Genomic DNA, 21,222 nt, shown 5'->3' on the forward strand with positions numbered 1-21,222 from the left:
TTGTTTGTAGTGGGCTTAAGTTGTCTTTGTGGGCTATGGCATTTTCATTTGTGTGTAGAAGGGTAGAGCTGAAGAGACAACAGGCTCCTGTTCTGATTTGTTGTATTTACCTCTGAGGTAAACAGTTGTATGTGTGGAAGTATTGTGGATAGTAGTAAAATGTCTGAGATAAACTTGATTAACCGAGTATTGATCTAGTGTAGCCTACTTGAAGGTTTTATCCCAAGTGAGTGCTTGCTAATATGCCCTAATCTGCCATTTATCTGGTAAAGAATGGATTAATGGAGCTGGGAAGAGCTTAGAAACAGACCTGCATCTAGTCATGAAGGATGCTTTACTACCTATGCATGGTCTTCAGAGTTCACTTTCCTTGGTTAGATCAAGGATTGACTGTAACAAATCTGTTGGACTATGAAAAATTGCGTGGTGTTTGTTCAGTTATTGATACTGCTAGAGGTACAGCCAGGAGTGCGTATAACATGGATAGTTCTGGGTGAGGATTTAGGTTCTCAGCAATTCCATCTTTTGGCTTTAAATAAGTAACTTCAGATAAACATATAAGCTTGTTCATAGTTGAAAAATACTAAACTCCTGAGGTAGGAAATATCACTGTCTAAATGATGAAGGAAAGTAAATCTTGCTAAACTGTGAAGAAAGTTTCCCTACCCTGTCCAGTGTCCTGTCGGGGTCTACAAACAAACACTAATTGCAGCCTGTGAAATATAATGCTGCATACTTGGGACTGTGTTAAGTGTTTTACCATGTGGGTCTTTAACTGGGTATCAAATAGACTGAGTACTAACCAAGTTGGTGTTACAGATATGGAAAGTGTTTTCACTCCCTTTCAATTCAAAGGAATTGAAAGGGGGGGAGGAATGGCTAGAGAAAGAAATTGATTCATGTGGATTTTTTTTTTTTTTTAACAGAAGTGAAAGCGTGTATGGTTTTTCAGGGGGAGGGAGGAAGGAGATGGGGGGCAGAGGGCCAGGGATTCTTCTCTGCAGAACGTCTGTTGCTCAGAAGTGCTTCTGCTGTTGGAGAAAGGACGCATCCTCAGTATGAGTATCTAATCTATTTTTTACATCCACTAAGAGTATTTGTATTTAAAAGGAAAGAATAAGTTTGTGCTAAATTCTGCCTTTTTTAAATTTAGTGTGTTACTAATTCCGTCTGATATTTTTCACAGGGATTTATTCAGTGGAACTGGTAAATGACAGCTTATATGAGTGGCACGTTAAGCTTTTAAAGTAAGTTTTTAAACTCTTTTGATGTCCTGAAGAATCTATTTTACTATTGCTGCAGAGATTCCATTGAGTGAGAACCAGAGCATATAAAATATGTTGTTTGGCTACAATTCTGGTATCAGATGCATACAAAGATTGAGTTCTAGTAATAGGACAAAAAACTTCTTTGCACAGCCAAATCAATGTGCATCACTAACTTTTATTATTGTACAAATCTCCTTCCAAAACTACTCCAAAATATGAAACCTCTAATAAAATTCCCTGTCTAGGACTCTTGCCTGGGTGGCTTTAGTTTGTTTGGTTTGTTTGGATTTTGAAAGTACAGGCCTCATTCAAAGTACAAGAAGGAACAGAACTGTTTTAGTAGCACTATTTCTTAATTTTGTAGCTCAACGGACATGCAGGATTTAAACTTTTCTTGTTTTAGGTATGACAAAGTTCTGAACTTGTTCACCTTCTGTTCCGTACTCCTGCTAGCTGTTTGTACTGGCTGATGCTACAAACAAATTCAGGAGAAAATGAGAGCTCTTACCTTGTCAGTAGTGTACACCTTTTTTTGCTTTATTTCTAGAGTTGTTCTATCAAAATTATTTCTGCTAGCAGGATAATACAGCATCATCAAACAATGTAACCTGTAGAAAAGGGAAACCTGCCTAACTGGGCTGGCCGGTTGCATCTCTTCTGTAAAAGATGAAGAGAGATAAAACTTCATCAGTTCAGATAGGCCATAGTGCATGTGCCTAAGGACTGAAGCTATTTCATCACAGTGGTTGACCTGTCTGTAGGAACTCACCCCAGCAGTAGGAGTCGTATCAGCAATTAGTGCGTAGTCGTACAGTTTAATTTCCTTCTTAGTGTAATCACAAGCATATGAACACTTTTGAGGCAGAAACCAACAGGAATGACGCTATGGCAGAAGAAGATCTTTGCCTTATTAGAGGAGGCCTTGTACATCCAGCACTTACATGCAGCACTTGTGTAATACTGCTCAGACTACTGTGCAGTGTTTTGAAACCTCACTTAAGTAGTGTGGGCAGTTCTGATCATCTGCCTTCAAGAAAAAGAAAACAAAGTAGATGGAGCAAGTGGCTTCCAGAGACTGAGATAAGAAAAGATCTTCTTTTTATCCCAGCAAAAAGTGTCTGCAGTGAATGAACTGCATGTAGACAAGAGGATAAATGTCAAGAAGAGGAGTCCCTTCGTCTAAGGGATAGTGCTGTTACTAGAACAAGTAGCTCTGAACTGGCCCAGCTTTGGCTAGAAATAGTAGGTTTGAAAGTATCAGGAAATATTTTCTGGAATAGCTTCCCGTTTGCAGGATGGGGACAAACTATCTGACTAGTTCTGAAATGTAATCTAGTAAGTCTGTGGATCTTCCTTTAGTAGAAGATGGGATTTAATAGCCCACAGTCCCTTTAAGACGTGCTGTGAGCTTGCTACAGGCATTATTTGACTAGCCTTTTGCAAAAGCTGCTGGGGTATCAGTGCCTGGGTGGGATCAACCCAGTAGTGTCTGAGTTAATGTCCAGGCTGCTTGCCATCAACATTTTATAACAATCAATTGTTGAAATTCTGCAGAGAGCAAGAGCTGTGGCTGTAGTACTTCTGCAGATGCATGTTATTTTTAACAGCTAGTACAGAACTGTGATCACATACCCTGTAATGGATTTACTACCTGTATACCAAAAGCTAGATCATTTCAGTCTTCCTGTTAAAAATCTTTTTTTCTCCCTTCTTGGGATGTACTTCCAGTGAACTGAAGAGAATAAAATTACTATTTTCAAATAAGTATGTCTTTTTCTATTTTTTTTTTCCTTTTCCTACCAATATTCAAAACCCATTTGATAGTGATGGGGAATGCAGTGTTTTACAGCAAAATTTCATGCTGATTACAAGGTAGTGCTCTTCTGTGAAATGTAAGCATTAATTTTCTTTAATTTGCTGAAACTACAAGTACATACAATAGCTCTTTAAGAGTAATTACTACTTTACAGAAACTGAAGTTAACTTAATCCAGGATCTTTTCCTTTTTCTTTTATAGGGTTGATCCTGACAGCCCATTGCATAGTGATCTTCAGGTCTTAAAAGAAAAAGAAGGTGTAGAATACATCTTACTCAACTTCTCTTTTAAGGTATGTGGCTATTGGAAGAAAGGCAGTGATAAAAATATTCCTAGCTTACTGTAGAAAATGAATGAAGTTACCCTCAGCTGTTCTTTGAGAAAGATGAAGGTGGAAGTTAAATTAAAAAAAAATGCAGCTTTCAGTGTGGCGTTAAAGCATTCTGAAGATCACTTTTCAGACAGTACTGTGGAAAACTGATTTCTACAGAACTGAAGAATGTTATTGCTTTAAATCTTATCTGCCAAATAAACCTTTAGAAATATCTCCTGGATAGGAAAGCAGTGTTACAGTATAGTTCTTAACCTGTGTGTGTTATCCTTTCCAGGATAACTTCCCCTTTGATCCTCCCTTTGTGCGAGTGGTATCTCCTGTGCTCACAGGAGGGTAAGTTGGAGTTGTTTTACAGAAATTTTTGCTTTGTGGTGAAAACGTTACAGCTGAGATTGGTGACTACTAATAGCCTTTGAGACATTTCCTGTAAATACGTAATCATGGGCTGCTGTAGAGCTAGAGTTTGGCAACAGGCTCAGTGTGTGACATGGAGACTTGCTTCTCAAGCATTATGCACTCCTAGTAGGCAACAGGCCGGAGGCATATTCCAGCTGGATGCAATTCCTCTGAATTGTTATTTAGTGTCCAGCTTTGAAAGAGTCTGTTACTGCTTTTGAGTTTTAAAACTGGCCTTTTTGGATGGTAAACATCAGCATTACTTCTCCTCTTGTTCAGGATAGTGGGTTTTTTGAATTGGAGCCTTGAAGGGGTCTTGATCTTGCATCACCTTAAGACTGCTGGACAGTCTTAACTTTTTTGGTAACACTGCAGTAAGGCTTTTTGTCTAAAACTTCAAGTGTTAATGCTTAAATACTAAACTTAAGACACCACACTCCAAAACTGTTATCTGCAGTGTGGTTAAAATGCTGCCTCTGACAGGGAACCTTGTATATATCTGTGGAGAGAAGACTAAATTCACCTTCTAAGGCTTTTATGTACCTCTTGCTGACAGAAATTATCATGCTTGTACATTTGAAAATGCAGCCTATGGTAGCTGGTGCGGATTCTGATTTGTTTAATTACTGTTCGGTTTTTCATTCAAGAAAATCAGTGCAGTTAAATGATATTCATAATAGTTGCCACTACAAAAAAAAGCAAACAAGCAGTGCCAGATGCTGGGAAGACCATATTTAGGATTCTGGTTTTCTTCTACTTGGACTTCTTTTGAACAATTCTGCTGGAAAAGAGAATCGTGTAGGAGTTTTGGATGCTGGCGATGGTTCCCCTGTGAATGGTGTGTAGAGCTGTACATTGATTACGTGCCTTGACTGTCAGAGACTACATTTTTGGTGTGGTAAAGTTTCTCCCCTCAGTTCAGGTCCTGTGATACCTGGACGTGCTGACTGAGTCCTTAGAAAACGCAGTACATGGTGAAGTGTTACTGAAATTAGAAAATGGTTTATATGGAAAGATCAAATGAAGACAGTCTGCTCTATCTCGTTTGTCTATATCTTTGATATATAAACACCTGAACTGGCTGGAATTGTGACAAATTCCTCTCCAGAAGTGGGTTTATTTTACAACTACACACTGGTACTATGTCCATAGTGAAACCATGAAAAGCAGCATTCCTGCCACACAATCTGTGCACAGTTGTATAAATAATTGTGCAGACTAGCTAAGTCACTGATTTTTTTAGTAAGCTTTTCTTGTAGTTAGCAAAGCAAATTAGTTTCTCTTGTCTCAATGCTAATCTGCTCTGCAATAATACATATGGCTAGCAAGTTACAGTATATTACTCTAAAGAGCATTTCAGCTTTGTGAGCAAAAACTTTAAATTGTGAAAGCCTGAAGTGTTGTGAACCATCTGATCATTTTACTAACTGATGATGTTAAATGTAATTAAATTTCTGTGTTTATTTCTAGGTATGTTCTAGGTGGAGGTGCATTATGCATGGAACTTCTTACTAAACAGGTGAATGCAGACTCTCTTCCTCTTGTAACTGGAATGGCAAAAGTCATCAAGAAAGGTGCACTGCTTTAGTAAAAAGACACTTGATAGTTGTAGCTGTTATCCACATAATAACAGAAGCATACTCTAAAATAATGAAAATAAGTATTTCCTCTGTGAGTTTGAGTCTCTGCATGGATTAAATCACATACGTCCAAAGGAAGCATGGTATAATATATCTTAGTCCCACAAAATTTGCCTTCCTGAATTAGTGGAAGGTTTTCATCTTTTCTGCCTTGAATAGGTTACAAGAGGTTTGAGGAAGAGGCAATAAGTAAGAACACATCAACTTTTTTAATTTCTGAAAGGAAGCCCATGTAGAAGTGACTTCCTTTGAATTTTAAGGAGCAAGGCATTCTGTTTTCTTTTCCAGAAGCTGCTGCTACTGCACAAAGTCAGTCCTGGAGAAGTGTGGAATGTAGGAGATTGTAGGCTTAGGTAATTTTTGAGTAGACAGTAGGTTTTTTCGTTTTTTGTTTTTTTCATTTAAAAGATGAAACTGATTGCAAGCTTGGCAGAAACTTTTGTGAACCCTGGAAGGTAAGGTAGTGCTAGAGAGAAGCAGTATCTTAAATTAAAGCAAAATCATCTTGGCTCACTTATTTACTTCATTAGAAAGCAGTCTTCTAAAGTTGTAATTTCTGTTGTGAAGTTACTAAAAATATGTAGATGCTATGATCTAGCTGTTCTTGTTTCTGTCTTGCTGTGTTCTGGGTATGTGTACAGCTTGGCCTTTTTGTTTTTCCAACAAATTCTTAGCGCCAACACTGAATATCAGCTTCTGCATTTGTCTTGGAAATAAAAATTATTAACTGGAAACAAGTAGTTAAAACTATAAAAATGTTTTTTCTGTTGGCAAATAATCCCCGAAACACGCATTCCAAAGTAGACTTGCAAGGTGAGCACAAGGAGTAAATATGTATTACATAGAAGTCTTTTCTTCTTTCGCTAGGGCTGGAGCAGTGCCTATTCAATAGAGTCAGTCATCATGCAGATCAATGCCACTTTAGTCAAAGGAAAAGCCAGAGTACAGTTTGGAGCCAACAAGGTAAATACGCTGTGTATATTGCTTAAACTACTATTAGCCTTCCATTTCTTTGACTATATATGGAATATACTTAATGGCAGAAGTGTCAATGCAAATACACTTGAGTTTTGATTTGCCTCAACTTCTGGTGCATTTTGAGTACTTTATTGGATGCTAAAGAATTATGAATGTGTGAGAAGTTCTTAAGGTGGGCAGAGTCCTATAGACAGGTAGATTTGTATTCTCCACATAAAATAGAATGTGTTCATCATGTAGCTTTCTCCCTGAAAGCCTGTTTTCTGTGTAAAGCTTCTGGATCTCTCCATTTCTGACTCCCCTTCTGAAAGGATTAAAATTCTTCAATCTGAACTGACACAATTCCAAATAATACTGTGTTCTTTTTAGGAGGATTTGGGAATTCTGGCTCTCTGAGCAGAGCTGCAGATAACAGCCTAACTGCCGTGATTGTGTGTACTAATATTAAAGTTCTCCTCCTTTTGCTGGACTAAACACTTGCAAAGTTTTATGAAAGAGTGAAAAATAACACTATGCAAATTCTTCTGAGCCAGCCATTCAGCATTAATCTAAAACATAATTGTCTTCCAAGTGTGCATACTGGTAATGTACTTAATGTACTTAAAGAAGAAGTAATTGTGAAGTATTAGGTGCTATTTAGGAAAGAGACTTTTTTTTTTTTAATCAAAGAAATTGTAACTCAGATGCCACTTACTAGGTAGTGATTCAAGGGTAGAAAAGATGGAATACGAGTGTCTTGTGATACATAATTCTGACTCTGCTATTGGAGTTACCACTGTATATTAGATTTAAAAGGCTTTTATTATCACAGTTCCATCCAGCCTGGTAACTGGTTGGCTGACTAAGGCAGAGTTATGGTCAGGGATGCTTGAAGCCCTACAGTTTCAACTGATAACACACACTTCTAAATTATCACAGGTCCTGGACCCTTTGAAATAGGGGCCTTTCCAGTAGCAGGAGTTATGTAGCTTATGATGGAGGAAAAATTAGAAGATAAATAGTATTTGTCTTGTACTTGAAAGCCAGGCATGTTGTAATGTAGTGCGTGAGTTTTATTTGGAAGCCCACTGTAGAGTTTCTTCATTAACACTGTTTTGTCTCGCGTGTTTAGATGCTGCTCCTTTATGTTAGTGTGTGTTTTTTTTCTTTCAGAATCAATATAATCTAGCAAGAGCACAGCAGTCCTATAAGTCACTAGTACAAATACATGAGAAAAATGGTATGTACATTCTTACAACTTCTGTTCTTTGTCTGTAGAACAGCCTGGGATTTGATACTTGACAGCAGTGAAACCTAAAGTGCTGGAGTGCCTTAATGTTGGCTTGGAAAACCATAAGTAGTGTTTCTTTTCATCTCATACTAGGAAGACAAAATTACATAGAGTAACTAGACTAATGATCTCTGCAGCTTTTCTAGCTAATAAGAATGTAACCTGTGTTCCTACTATCTTTTGAAAGGTAGTTGAATTTCATTTCATTTTCACGCAGTTCTAGTAAATATTGTTACTTCACTAACAAATAAGACAATTCAAGATATAGGACCTCCTAGAAGCTTGTCTGCCTCTTTCCAAAAACGTGTTGTCTAAATAATGCAAGACCAAAGTAGCAGTAATTCAGGAAGAGAGAAAGTGTAAAAGGCCAGAGACTAAAAATTATGAGAAGTCCAAATGAACTACACTGTCTGGAAAATCGTACAATGGAAATGGGAGCCATATTTTTTTCCCCTATATAAAAAGCCAGTTAATGGTTTCTCAACTGGCATAAGAAAGTATTTCATAAAGTGCTTCAAGTATAATTGCCTTTATGGCAGAATGGGAAGACAACAAATTATCTGAGGCTCTGGGAAATGTAAGTGACTTTATATGTCATATAAAAGTAGTCAGCAGAGCTGGTATCCTTGTCTCATGGCAAGGGAATTAATCTTAATTCCTGCTTCAGTGATATTCTTTGATCCAGGTTGGACACAGCATCCTCTGGGAATTCAGGTTGCTCTGAGTGAGAGCTTATTTCAGTGTAACTGTAGTGAACACCTCAGTTTCCCCACTTCTGAAATGAATGTAGTGAATATACTATTTGCTGTGAATCTGTTACTGGGAAATGAATGCAGTATTGGGAAGACAACCAAAGATAATGACTAAGATGTTTTCCAGTTTTGTGATGTATTGATCTTTCCATTAACTGAGTTTTTTGCTTCTTTAGTTTGCTACCAAAGCCAGCATGGCTGTTTACTTCTAGCTATATGCTAGCCTTGACTACAGTGATTACTGCTGCATCAGAAGCTTTACCCAAAGTGTTCACAGCATTTAATGCTGCTGCGAAAGGTGTTTTTAACTTACAGCTGCTGCTTATTCTTTGGGACAACATGAATAGGTCCTGTACCAAATTTAGAGAAAATTTTACTGCAGTGGCTGGGAAACCTAAGATTGGAGATCTGGAGATAGCTAGATAAAGCTAAGTGTACTTGATTGGATAGGATTTGGCATGAATAGCTTGCTTCCTGATATGTTCAGCTGCTGAACAACTGACACTTGAGCCCATTCTTACACCAAGAATTGCTAAAGTAAAGTAAACCCTTCAAATATTTGCATGTGCCCAGCTCTTCAATGTTTAAAACAGGATTTATATATATATACTTATCTCAGTGCAGTCATTTGTATGTCTGTATGCATTAAGTGGCTGGAATAACTTTTTTTTTTTTTTTTAAGTGATATGCCACCTTAGTTGTTTTTATAGCAGTGTTCCTCCTTTAACAGCTTCCATTATTGGTGTCCATCTTGTTACATGGCAGCAGCAAGACAGCAGCTGCCATATAAAAACAAACAAACAAACATACTCGAGTATTTTATTTTCATACACAAATCCTGGGTCTGATCCTGGAACATGCCAATTGCTTTATCTCCCACTGGAGACCACTAGTATTTAAGGCATTGGCTCTCACTGAACTCTTTTACTTGTAAGAAGGAAGGAGCCCATTTAGGTCTCCATCTCCCACAAATTCAACAAAAGATCATCTTAGCGTAGTGGTGTGGGTACTTAATGCGTTTCTCTCTTCTCCATAGGCTGGTACACTCCTCCAAAGGAAGATGGTTAATATTGAGGACTCTTGTATACCTGGACCAACATCAACAAACTGAGCTCTTTTTTATGTTTTCCAACACACACAGACTCAAGCTATGAGTGCCCCTATAACAGCCGTACTGAAGACTTTAGCTATTAGATAAGTTAGTGGATAATCTGTCAACTGACACTTAAAGTAACAGCCTTACCATTCCGCTCTTCTTAGATATCTTGGACTGAGCAGTTTTGGCCTTTACTGTATTTGTTCTTATGGATTAAGCATATTTGGGCCAACCCTTTCCTTACCCCTTTTTTTATTTAAAAGTGTAAACTTCCTAAAGCAGGCTATCAAGTTACTAAAGATCATTAAATAGGAGTTGTTCACACACTTTTGTGTATTTCTTACCTTTTGCAGGATGCAGACTGCAGAAACTTGGGTTGTATTATTTCATTTAAAAGCCAAGAACTTTAATACGTTGTTTAATATTGTTTTAGGAATTGTCAGGTCTTTCAAATCACGGTAGTTTTTCTGGTCTAAAATGACAGCATTTGTAGTATTTCCAAATTAATGATATAGGAAAAACACTTGTACGTTAAGTCATTAAACATTTTTTCATGGCTGTATGAGAATATGAACAGTTTCTTGGAGAAGATGCTCTTTGTTTAGATTTTTTGCTTTTGTTTTGTTTTTAAGCAGAGCAAGGCTGTGCCAATGAAACCTTGTAACTAGTCACTTCCACTGGGGCATCAGAACTTGCTGGGCTGTTCCTGCTACTTGTTGGCTCAACCTACTTAACAAGAGCCACAGTATGAAGCTTGAAGTTATTTAAAATACTAAAACCCTTTTTAGGTGTTCCATTTTTATTAACGGGTTGTTGCAATCATTTGTAAACTAATGAACTTATAAAGTGATTGGCACAAATTGAGATGAAAGTCCTTGAATGAAAAGTTTTATATAAAAGCTACGATAAAGTACAAAAATACATCACCTGATTCAGAGATTTAAGAAACGTTGCCATAGTCATGAGGAGTGGTTTTGTTATTGAGAGACTAATGGGAACTGTGCTTTCTTTATTAGGAAATAATCTGGGTCTGTGTAATTACACTATTTCATTGCCTTACCTAAATCGGTTCTATTTTGGTTGTAGTACTAGTCATTAGGCCTTTGCACCCCTCTGGGGTTGAATTAAGGGTGTGTACCATGGATTAAGCACTTTTAGAAGCCCAGAAGCATGTTTTTGTTAGTTTTTTTTTTTTTTTTTTCAGTTGACTATCAAATTTGTGCTCTTTTCTCTTATCAGGCACCCATGGGTCCTTGTGCGTTCGCTTCTAGATCCAGTTTTTAGCTTGAAAGAGAAATCAGAGAGATCTGGCACTGCTTCCGATACGTGTTGTTTGCGATGCCCTCCGCGGAGGCAGCGCGGGTGATCCCCAGCCTTCCTGCTTGCTCGGTTGTACGTGTCGTGTTTGTACGAAACCCGGGCGCCGAGGCAGCGCTCCGCAGGCGCTGCAGGCCTTAAAGCCGGAGGCTCCTCGGACCGCTGAAAGCAGCCCGGTCTCTGTGGCGCCCGGCCGGGCGCGCCGCACGCCTTGGGTTCCGCTCCCTCCTTTTATTTTCCCTTTTTCCTCTTTTTTTTTTTCTTTTTTCCCCCCCTCTTTCATTGCAGAATTACTTGGCAATGTACAGTAATTTGTAAACTTGCATCAAGTTTATGAATAAAAACCATTTTAAGAATGGCTCCGCTCCTGTGGTTACTGCTGGGGGGCTGGAAAGGGCGGGAACAGCCCCTGCCCCCCCCCCCCCCCCCAATGGCGCGGCCCGGGGCGCCCCGTGCCGCCGCCAGGCGGCGCTCGCCCCCCCCCCCCCCCCCCCGCGCGCTGCGGCCGTCACTGACGCGCGCCTGCCGGAAGGGGAAGCTGCGTGCGCGGCGCGCGCGTGACGCGGCCGCTCGCGCGGCGGGTTCGGGGGCGGGCGGGAGCGGGCGGAGGGCGCTGCCGCGTCGCCGCCGCTGCCGGCCGCGGCCATGGAGACGGACGCGCGGGGCGCGGCGGTGCTGGGCGGCCTGGCCGAGGTGGTGGAGCGCGTCCTCGGCTTCCTGCCCATCAAGGCGCTGCTGCGCGCTGCCTGGTAGGGGCGGCGCGGCCGGGGCCGGGGCCGGGGCCGGGGGGCGGGCGGCGCGCGGCGGCCGTTGGCGCCGCCGCTGAGGCAGCGCGCGGCCGTTGGGCGGCCGTTAGGGCGGGGGAGGGGCGCGGCGCGGCGGCGCTGACGGTGCGGGCCGTGTTTGCAGCGTGTGCCGGCTGTGGAGGGAGTGCGCCCGGCGGACGCTGCGGGCGCGGCAGCGCGTCGCCTGGGTGTCGGCGCTGGAGCCGGGCCCCGCCGAGAGCCACGCGCTGGTGCGCGCCCTGGCCCGCGAGCTGGAGGTGGGTGCGCGGCGGCCGCGGCCCCCCGACCCCCGGCAGGGCCCTTCGCGGGGCAGGCGGCGAACGGCCGGCCGCTCCCTTAGCAAGGGGTGTTCAGAGGCTTCGTGCCCAGCAGTTGCGTACAGCGCTCGCGTAAACAAAACTGGAGAAAGGGCAAAAAATGAATAGAGTCTGCCTTTTCTCTCCTGTTTTTCTGTCTCTCAGAAATCTCCCTCTCCCCCCCCCCCCCCCTTTTTTTTCAATTTAGCTTATGCCTTTTGGAAGGTGCTGTACTGAGAAGCAGCTAAATAGCATAATCTTGCCCCTTGCATCTTTTTACAGAAAGTACATGTGCTGCCACAAACTGTGCTCTATATAGCAGATGCAGAAACATTCAGTGGACACGGGGAGTGTCACGAACAAAAGAAAGGTACCGGTTAAACTTTATTCCTGCTTCAGGAAGTACTTGTAAGTACAATGCGTGAAGGAAAAGTCAGCTGAAATGGAATTCTCTGCATTTGAATTTCAGAGGAAAGCAAATCTTTTGCAAAAAAAATGAGATCATGTAGATCGACATTTGTTTTATGAAGCACAATCCACACACATGTGGTGTTTTATGTGGGTTTGCATTGCACAGAAGAATGTACAGAAACTTACTTTCTCATCCTGACCAGGATGTTGATTCTGCGCTGTGTACCCATAGCGATCTGCTCCCACAGATAGTACAGGTTTGCCTTGTTGTTAACTGGGCAGCTGTTGATTGGCAGCGCTATTTAAATAGGATGGGATTAACTGCAAGGCATGTCCATTAGTACTCAGGAAAACTCACTTTCACTTTTCTGTGCCTTCTTTTTTTCCCCCTTTTAACAGCAAGAAAAAGGAACAGTAAAGAAACAGCAATTGCGCTAGAGAAATTGTTGCCAAAGCGATGCCAAGTTCTTGGACTCGTCACCCCAGGGATTGTAGGTAGGACAAAAATGTGTGATCTGATGAGAGATAGGTTGAGGATGTCTGGTATATCACACATCTTTTCAGGCTCCTCTTTATCACAGCTCCATGTGTTTCTGCATGCATGTTCCTGCAGACCGAATAGAGCATTCCCACAGATTATTGCCGAGTACTGCTCCCACTGTGTTCAATCCTAGCTTCAATGTTAAGGAGTTCACGTGGGTGCCTTAAATTCTTACTTTGTATGTTGTACAGGTGTTGTTGAAAAGGTTGATTTAATTTGGCAGGGGGTAATAGATACAGCAGGGATTTCAGAGAGACTGTGAAGCCATCGGGAATTGAATGTGCAAATCAATGAACAGTTTTATTCAGAAGAGACTAAGTGAGTCCGATAGTTATAGTGGACTTTGCCAAAGCCATATGCAACTTCAGTATTTCCAGGCAAACAAAATGGTGACATTTTTGTTTGTATTGTGATTGTGCTCGTCTGAGACACAGTTACTTTGACTGTTTCTAAATTTTTATTTGTCATTACCTTAATGTAATTGCTTTATTGCATATGTGTATTTTTAAAAGTTACACTGGGAGGAGTTGTACAGGGAGGTCTCAGGCCTGTGACGTTCTCAGTGTGTATCCACCTGGTTTGGTCTAGCAAGAGGCATTAACAGTAACAGTGGAAAATCCTCAGCTTCTCTTGCTGGTCTTTTCCTAGTAATTCACTTTTTTATCACTAAAACGTTTTTTTCCTATTTTTTTTTACCTTAATTTCTCTCCCTACAACGTAAGAAAATTTTCTGTTCACTGTGGTCAGGGAGGAGAAATTACGCCCTGCATCTGGGTAGCAACCTTTTATATATCAAAATGTTTTGTAGTTTTCTGCCTAGTATATTTGCTTTTAGGCTATCTGTCTCTTATCACTGGAATCTTTAATAGTCTTGACAAACTTGTATCAGGAGGAAATATGAGTAGCTTGGGCCTCTGATGTGACGGAGCATGGGACTGTGTAGATGATTTCTTGAGGTCACTTGCAGCTATAGCTGCCAGTGATTCTGCTCCCACTAGAGGCTCTTCGTGTACTTCTTTATCCACGTGATAAGAGATTTCTCTTTTATTTTGAGTTAGCTTATTTGCAGGTAAATTATCTCTGTGTTCTTCTACCCACAGTATCCGTTAGCTTTCTTAGTTTTTCTTCCTCGTTTGTCCTTCTGATATACTTAAAAGGTGTAGCCATCACAGCCTGTAGTTTGCTCGGACAAAACACCTGCCTCTAGTTCCTTCAAAAAAGGCTTTCTATTCTTTTAGTCCCGGCGGCTTGTCTTTGCACCATGGGTGCAGAGAATATACCTGGTACATGCTGTAGTTTGCATTAGGGCTCACCAGTGTTTTCTACAGCCGCATCAGCTCTTCCTTGTCTTTGTAGAATTAGTTCCCCAGTGCAGTTCTTTTCCTGACGTTGGTGGCTTGGTTCTCCTAAGATGAAACGGCATTAGAAGGCTCCTCAGTGTTTACTAGGGAGGGGATCCATCATATAGCTCCAATCTAAGTCCCCAGTCATTTGAAGCAGTCCTCTCTGTTCTGTCCCATTTATGCTCTTCCAGGCCCCAGGATTGCCCATGCAGCGTCCTAATACTTCTTTATCTTGTTGATGATGTTTGATTGGTATCGGCATAATTTCAAAATACGCTCCCAGTATTTTTGTCACCTTGCTTTGCACTGTAATCACACCTTTCCCTCTTTCATTTGCAGTACTTAAAAATATTACTGTATTTGTATATTTACAGAAGTTGGCAGGAAAGCTTGAAGCAGCTGCACTGCATAGTGCTTGTTTTCCAATTGATTTGTTTTGTATGGATGTGGGGAAGTTTTCCAAATGTATCTTTCTCACTGTCCAAAACACCTTCAGTATAGTCTGTAGCCGGTGGGACTCTTACATGGTTTTATCTTTCCAGAGCAGCAACAAAAAATCCCCACTGTCAATTGGATACGTTCTTGCGGAAATGAGCTGTCGTGTTGTACATCATCTATGCTGTTCTGCTTTTTTAAAAATCTGTATCGCAATGCAGACAAAAGCGTTGAAATCACATTACACAAGATGTCTTTTTTGTATCTTTGTAGTTACCCCTATGGGTTCAAGCAGCAGTCGACCTCAAGAAATTGAAGAAGGTGAAGCTGGCTTTGCTCTTTTGTTTCCCAAAATTGATGGTGTGAAAATCCATACCTTCCATTTTTTTAAAGACACAAAGAACAGAATCTTCGATGAAAGTAAATTTGCTGAAGCAGGTGTGTCCTTTTTTTTCCCTTTCATCTGGGGTTTTGTGAACTGTTACTTGGCTTTTTTAGGCTCCAGTGTGGAACTGTGTGGAATTACCAGCTTGTGTGCTATATGCATGCATAGAGCACTTGGTGGCTCCATAGGGCTACTGTTGATAATTATCCAGCTCTGTTCTTCCCTTACTCTGGGAGTATTAAGGTTAAGTTATTCTGAATATTGATCTCAGATTTCTTAAGCTAGGTTCCAAGCAGTTCTGCTCAGAGGAAGCTGTTACACTTGTGAATATATGTGGCATTTTGAGCATCTCCCTACTTTCTAAAAATAAATCATAGATTACTAACGTGCCATCGTGAGTGGTTCCCATCAAAGCAGTTTAAAAACTAGAGTGCAGAGGAACTGCTTGTTTTGTTGTTTAAAACAATATTGCATTTAGATTGTAACTTATGTGTTGTGGCAAGGAAGGGTAGAGGAAAAGACTCTCCTCACATTGTGTTCTTAGTAGGGTAGCTCATTTGTGAAGAATGGTTTGATGAGGGTTTTTTGAGACTCTTTCTTCCAGGAATCTGGGAGTTTCTACCTTGGGATACACAGCTGACTGATGTATACAACTTGTTTATTTGTCGAGTAAAACTATTTACTGCGTTATGCATCTTGTTGAAGGATGTGTGCTTTGTTTTCACATGTTAAAAGGTCAGTTACGGCTGCCAAATAAAAACCAAAAAGCTGTGCTTTTAGAGACCTTGCTAAAACTCAAGTGTTCTGCTTAAGAAGTTGAAAGCTGGAGGAAGCTAATGTAACTTTTGTAGCAGTTCTCCTGTGTGTGCAGAACTGGGCCCAGTTCCTGGATGCCTGACCAACTCTTTTCACTATCATGGCAATGGAAAGCCATTACTAAAGGCGTGATGTATTACTTAAGGAGAACGTGGAAGAGTTTGAACAGGATGCTTCGGCTTCAGAGATCACGATCTAAAAATAAAGGGATTGATTTTTTTATTTATTTTTTTTATTACTAGGTCTGAAAAATAATCCAGATCTCCGTGTGGTTCTTCTGTTTGGCTATAATTCCTGGAAATCTGGAGCTACTCGATTTCTTCATCAAATAGTCAATCCTTTGAATGAAAAAAGTATCATCCTGGCTGGGGGACAAGTGGAAAGCTTTACATCACTGACCTCTGAGAAGTAGGTATCTTTTTCAAGCTAAATTGTGAGGGAGATTTTAAATAGAAAAGACAGGTACAGTACTGGGTGCAAAACCACTGTGACCAGTGAGGAATCAAACATCCCTGAAAGTCAGAGTGCTGTTACTGAGCTTATTACTTTTTTTTTAAAAAAAAAAAAAAAAAAGGTGAGTGTGCAAAAACACTGCAGATGCAATAGCCTTTTAGTTATTTCATATTGGAAATGCCTGTTAACAGGACTAAAATGGTACTTTTTTAAGAGAATAAAGTCCAACTGTTACGCTAGGATCTAGCAAGAAAAGCTGGAAGCTTTATATGATTATGTTACAGTACAGACTGGATTCTGGAAACCCAGCTAGGAGAACGGTGAAGGAGATCTCCAGCTATGAATGCCCCCATGTATGTTTATCGCCGTTCGTGGTCCCTCTCCACCTTGCAAATAAATCATTGCTCGTTCAGACAAGAGACCGTTTATGTGAACATTTTGGTTCCGCATTTGCCTCATTTTAGTTCACATTGCAGAGCAGCAGCTGAACGCTCGAACAAGATTCCTCCTGGATGGAACCAAACAGGGAGATGCCCCAGGAGCACGCCAGTGTGCTCCAGCTGCTGCAGGGCGCTCAGCACAGGGGAGCAGAATAGCGATAGTCCTGCTTAAACCCCTCTCTCCTGCCGGGATCCCTGCAGGCCGACGCGGGCTCCAGGCACCCCTGCTTTTTCTGCGGGTGGAGCCCCTTGTGCCGTCTGACGTGCTGGTGCCAGCACAGCCAGAGACCCCGCCTGGGTGTCCTGTGCTGGGAGCGCAGTGCAGAGCTGCTCGTGCAGGCCACTTCCTGCCAGCTTAGGTCAGGACTCCACAGTAATGCCAGCGTTCTTCATGCATCTGATGTGTACCAGCCATGCCATTTCTTAAGCGCAGAGAGCAGACCATATATTAAACTAAACTTAACAAAGTGTAAATAGGTAACTACCAAAACCAGTGTGTCCTGGCTAACCAAGGAGACTGAGGCAACGTGGTTCTGAAGCCATTACTCATTGCTGCCCTGGTTTGATATTTAAATTTTGAGCATCTTTGCTTGTCCGTAGTTCAGGTGGAATTACAGAGCTGTGACTTGAATGAACTGCTGAATTGGCAAGTAGCTAGTGGATAGAAAATTTTTGCCACTGTTTGCTATATGTTAAAAAAGTGTTGAAGGAGTTTGATTTTGAACTGTGAGAGACTTTCGGAATCACTTCAGGAGGTTGTCTGTGCGGACACCTGCGTCTGCGACAGCAGAAGTCAGTCAAGTGTGACGCGGTGCCCCGGAAGGCTTTGTAATGCGGTGTGCGTTGCCTTTCAGTAACACTGCCCAGCCCGGCGATGCCTGCGGTGTGGTCGGACTGGCTTTCAGCGGCCCCCAGATCCAGAGCGCAACCGTTTTGTTAGACCAGGATGTAGCTGACGAGAGGACGGCAGAAGCCGCGATGCAGCGTCTCAAAGCCGCAAACATCCCTGAGCGCAACACCATTGGCTTCATGTTTGCGTGTGTTGGCAGAGGATATCGGCATTATAAAACCAAAAGGAATATGGAAGCAGATGCATTTAGGAAGTTCTTTCCAAATGTTCCGCTCTTTGGCTTTTTTGGACATGGGGAAATAGGATGTGATCGAATAGTTACTGGGAATTTCGTATTGAGAGAATGTAATGACATAAAGGAGGACCTGCTTCATGGTTATACTACAGTTATGACTCTTATTCATCTTGGTTCCACCAAAGCAAACCAAGTGTAAATATGTTTTTAATACATCAGTTCCATGTTTTCATTCCAGAAAACTGAGAAGTCTGGAAGAGTGGACATCTTGCAATGAAAGCACCTTCCAAAATGTTGTTTTCATAACAATATCAAATCTTGTAGTTTGAATAGAGTTTAATATAATAGCTGTGAGAAAGCTTTGCATTTTGCATAATTCTGTATGCACATCAGAACTGCAGGTAAATTGTTATTGATGGAATTTTGCAACCAGAAAGCCACTTTCTTCTAAGATGAGTAAGCTTTGCACAAATGACAGTTGGATTCCAAATATCAACACAGAAATAAACGGTATTTTGTTGTTCTCTATTTATGTATGTAAAACAGTCTAGAAAAAGTACTGATGCATACCAAAATACCGATGCATGAAATCCACCATTTCCTGGATTTTATTTCAAGAGATGCGCAACTTGCCTAGACTTGAGACCTATTTACAAAGCTAAACAATTTTACTAGATAAAATGAATGAAAATCTTTAGATAACAATAACAAAGTGCTCACTAAATAAAAAATTAAAGTACGTAAAGGTACCTTTTCCTCTGTTTTTGGAGAAGAAAAACCTCTGCTTTAAGGAGATGTTGTGCAGTTACAAACTCACCTTGTCTCACCATCTTGAGTTGATTTTTAGTTTTCTTAAATATCTGATGTAGAAAATTTATCTGATACTGTTTATGTAGTAGCAATTCCAGTCGTGGTCTTGGAATATTCAGCTTACACAATGAAAATGGACTGGACATCTTTTCAGTTCTCTTGCATCATCGTACTCCCCATTGTTTTTTAAATCCAGAGTGCTAAAAATGAAGACCCTACTTACTATTTTTAAATTCCTTTCAGAAGGGTTTTGTTTTTTGGTTCGAAATTGTGGGCCATACAACATCTGGCTTTGTTCCATTTATATGCCAATTCTTTAGCAAAGATGTGCTGGAATCTAGCATTACAGAGTTCAGATGAGTAAATTCAGCAAAGTCTCAGGCTACTTGTAATTCCTCCCTTTTCCTTTCGTGTAGTAATAGAGCAATAAGAAAGTAAGATCCATTTTGTACTGTTTCACCACACCTCTAAACGCCAAATCGGGCCTCTGTCCTGCTCTGTTTAACAAGAGAATGCTTGGCTGTATGCTGTACAACAGAACAGCTCCTGTGTTACAGTTTTAAATGTAACAACCGAGACTACAGTGTGTCACTTTTTGCCAGTGTAGAGTTAAATCTTTTCATGGGAATGGACCTAAGTAGCTCAGGCAGAGGCAGCTTTATCTGAGCCTACATCTCTTGGTTACAGCGCTTGGCTGGGCCTTCCTTGGTGAGGGGCTGGGACCTGCCGGTGGCCTCCCGCGAACAGGAGATGAGTAAGCCTGGGTCTGATGTGGAAAACCTGTAGGTCCTGCCTTTGGAAGAAAAGGTATTTGGGAACTGGATCTGCTTGGATCTTGAAGCCTCTGTGTGAGGCGGGTACGTTTGCTCTTTTTGGCACAACCTGAACGTCAGCTTTGGCCCTCTCAGACCACGTAGCCTTAGGGCAGGCAAAGAAACGGTTTCGTTTCCGTAACACGGTCAGGACTACTGGAGCAGGTGGCGCGAGCGTTAAACTAGCACAGCCGGCAGCGTAAGCCTGGCAACTTTGACTGCCGTCCTGCTGCGACACGAGTGGATGAAGACCGATCGGCCAGGTGCCCCGAACAGCACGAGAGCTCCGGGGTGCGAAGGAAAGCAGCCAAACGGTGCAGCTGACCCGCTGGTCATCCAGAAGCACAACCCGGAACGCGTCCGGAGCGCCCGCGCCACACGGATCGCGAGCACCAGCAGCAGCGACGGCACCGCCGAACACGACGGCACGCTTTGAGCAGACCGATCACCGGCGGCGTTTTCTCTACCCAGTCCCGTAGCGCCAGACACTTAATGCTGCAGTGACGCAGTGAGACAGAGACGCCGGGGGAAGCCTGCGGGCCTGCGCTGGGCCCGGCATGGTCCCTGCAGCCCCTGGGGGCCCAGGCCGGCCCCACGGCTGGAACCGCTACGGTCACCCCCAGCGTCTCTGCCGGACCCTCTCACGTGACAGAGAAGTCACGTAATTCACAACGCTGCATATAGCTGTGATTAAAGTGTTTTGGAACCCAGAATTCATGTATCACGTGGTCTTAAACTGCAACAGCTCCTGAGTGAAACTAAAATATAGACGCTTAGAAAGCAGCATACCAAAAGCCAATACTTGTTCTGAATAGATTTGGAAGTTCTGCAATACAGTAATTTATATCTCTGCCACTCAAAAAAAAAAAAAAAAAAAAAAAAAGATAAAAGAATATTCAGCAACTGAGGCAAATGTGAACAGCAGTGTTTCTTACTAACCATTCAAAAACATCCCTAAAAAAAATTACCTGCACAATTAGGAGTGCAGATGGCAATACACTCCTTGCAAGCATATATAATCCGTAAGTGACCACAACTGGATATTGTTTAGGGGAAAAAGGAAAGAAAACCTTCAAAGGCACAAGACCTGCAGGATAAGGTGTGGGGTTTTCCTGATAGAAGTAATATTTTGTGGAACATTTCTTCTTTTAACGCTTCTTTTGATCAAGTGAACTGTAGGTTTCAAAACTACAAAAATAAGCAAATTGTGTGTAAACTCGCATAACCAAAACAGTATTTACCAAGCAAACATAAACCTATTACTAAAATTTTTATTTCAAAGTTACTAATCCAGAAATCCTCTCCTTATAAAATGTTTGTTCAATGTGCATTTGTAAAAAAGCAAGAGTAATCTGATGAAGAGGAGCCAAATTATGCTAAATTTTAACAACTGTACTGTCAGGAAAAAATTTTGGTTAAAACCTCCAGAAAACTGCAAAGATGAAGAAAATGTGGGGTTTTGGTCACTTTCTGTGCCTGAAGATTTGTTTTGGCTCAAGTTAATACTGGAACAAGCCTTATTTTAACTGATGAATGAGTCATACTGAATCATGCCCTTTTGGCTGGGAACAGCAAACCAAGATATGTGAACGATGCAGCCAAACTCCAACTTTCAGCACGCAGAAAAGAGGGCTGGTAAGAATGCAAACCTCAAATTGAGATTTTTTTGGGGGGAAAAACAAATCTTTAAATGTATTTCAGAATTAATTTTTAATTAAAAGTCTACCTGAGGAATCACTCGGT

General features: G+C 41.5%; 2 protein-coding genes across 3 annotated transcripts in view; both read left to right on the forward strand.

The window, feature by feature from the left end:
- Positions 1-11,225, forward strand: part of UBE2Q2 (ubiquitin conjugating enzyme E2 Q2) — a 42,858-nt gene extending 31,633 nt beyond the window's left edge. Inside the window, exons 7-13 of one of the 2 annotated variants that reach the window (XM_062583915.1) lie at positions 1,187-1,247; positions 3,286-3,376; positions 3,693-3,751; positions 5,285-5,333; positions 6,322-6,417; positions 7,585-7,651; positions 10,790-11,225. In XM_062583915.1, the coding sequence (XP_062439899.1) occupies positions 1,187-1,247; positions 3,286-3,376; positions 3,693-3,751; positions 5,285-5,333; positions 6,322-6,417; positions 7,585-7,651; positions 10,790-10,821 (455 nt within the window). In that variant the 3' untranslated portion in view covers positions 10,822-11,225. Of the gene's footprint in view, positions 1-1,186; positions 1,248-3,285; positions 3,377-3,692; positions 3,752-5,284; positions 5,334-6,321; positions 6,418-7,584; positions 7,652-9,490 lie in introns of both variants that reach the window. The other variant, XM_062583914.1, reaches the window with a different exon arrangement.
- Positions 11,226-11,479: 254 nt separating this feature from the next.
- Positions 11,480-21,216, forward strand: FBXO22 (F-box protein 22). Its single transcript, XM_062584008.1, has 7 exons — positions 11,480-11,616; positions 11,777-11,909; positions 12,231-12,318; positions 12,759-12,854; positions 14,952-15,116; positions 16,122-16,287; positions 17,627-21,216. Exons 1-7 carry the CDS (start codon positions 11,513-11,515, stop codon positions 18,054-18,056), a joined length of 1,182 nt encoding a protein of 393 aa, XP_062439992.1. The 5' UTR covers positions 11,480-11,512; the 3' UTR covers positions 18,057-21,216.
- The last annotated feature ends 6 nt before the right edge of the window (positions 21,217-21,222 follow it).

Source organism: Rhea pennata, chromosome 10 (assembly GCF_028389875.1).
Source record: "Rhea pennata isolate bPtePen1 chromosome 10, bPtePen1.pri, whole genome shotgun sequence".
Classification (NCBI taxonomy): domain Eukaryota; kingdom Metazoa; phylum Chordata; class Aves; order Rheiformes; family Rheidae; genus Rhea; species Rhea pennata.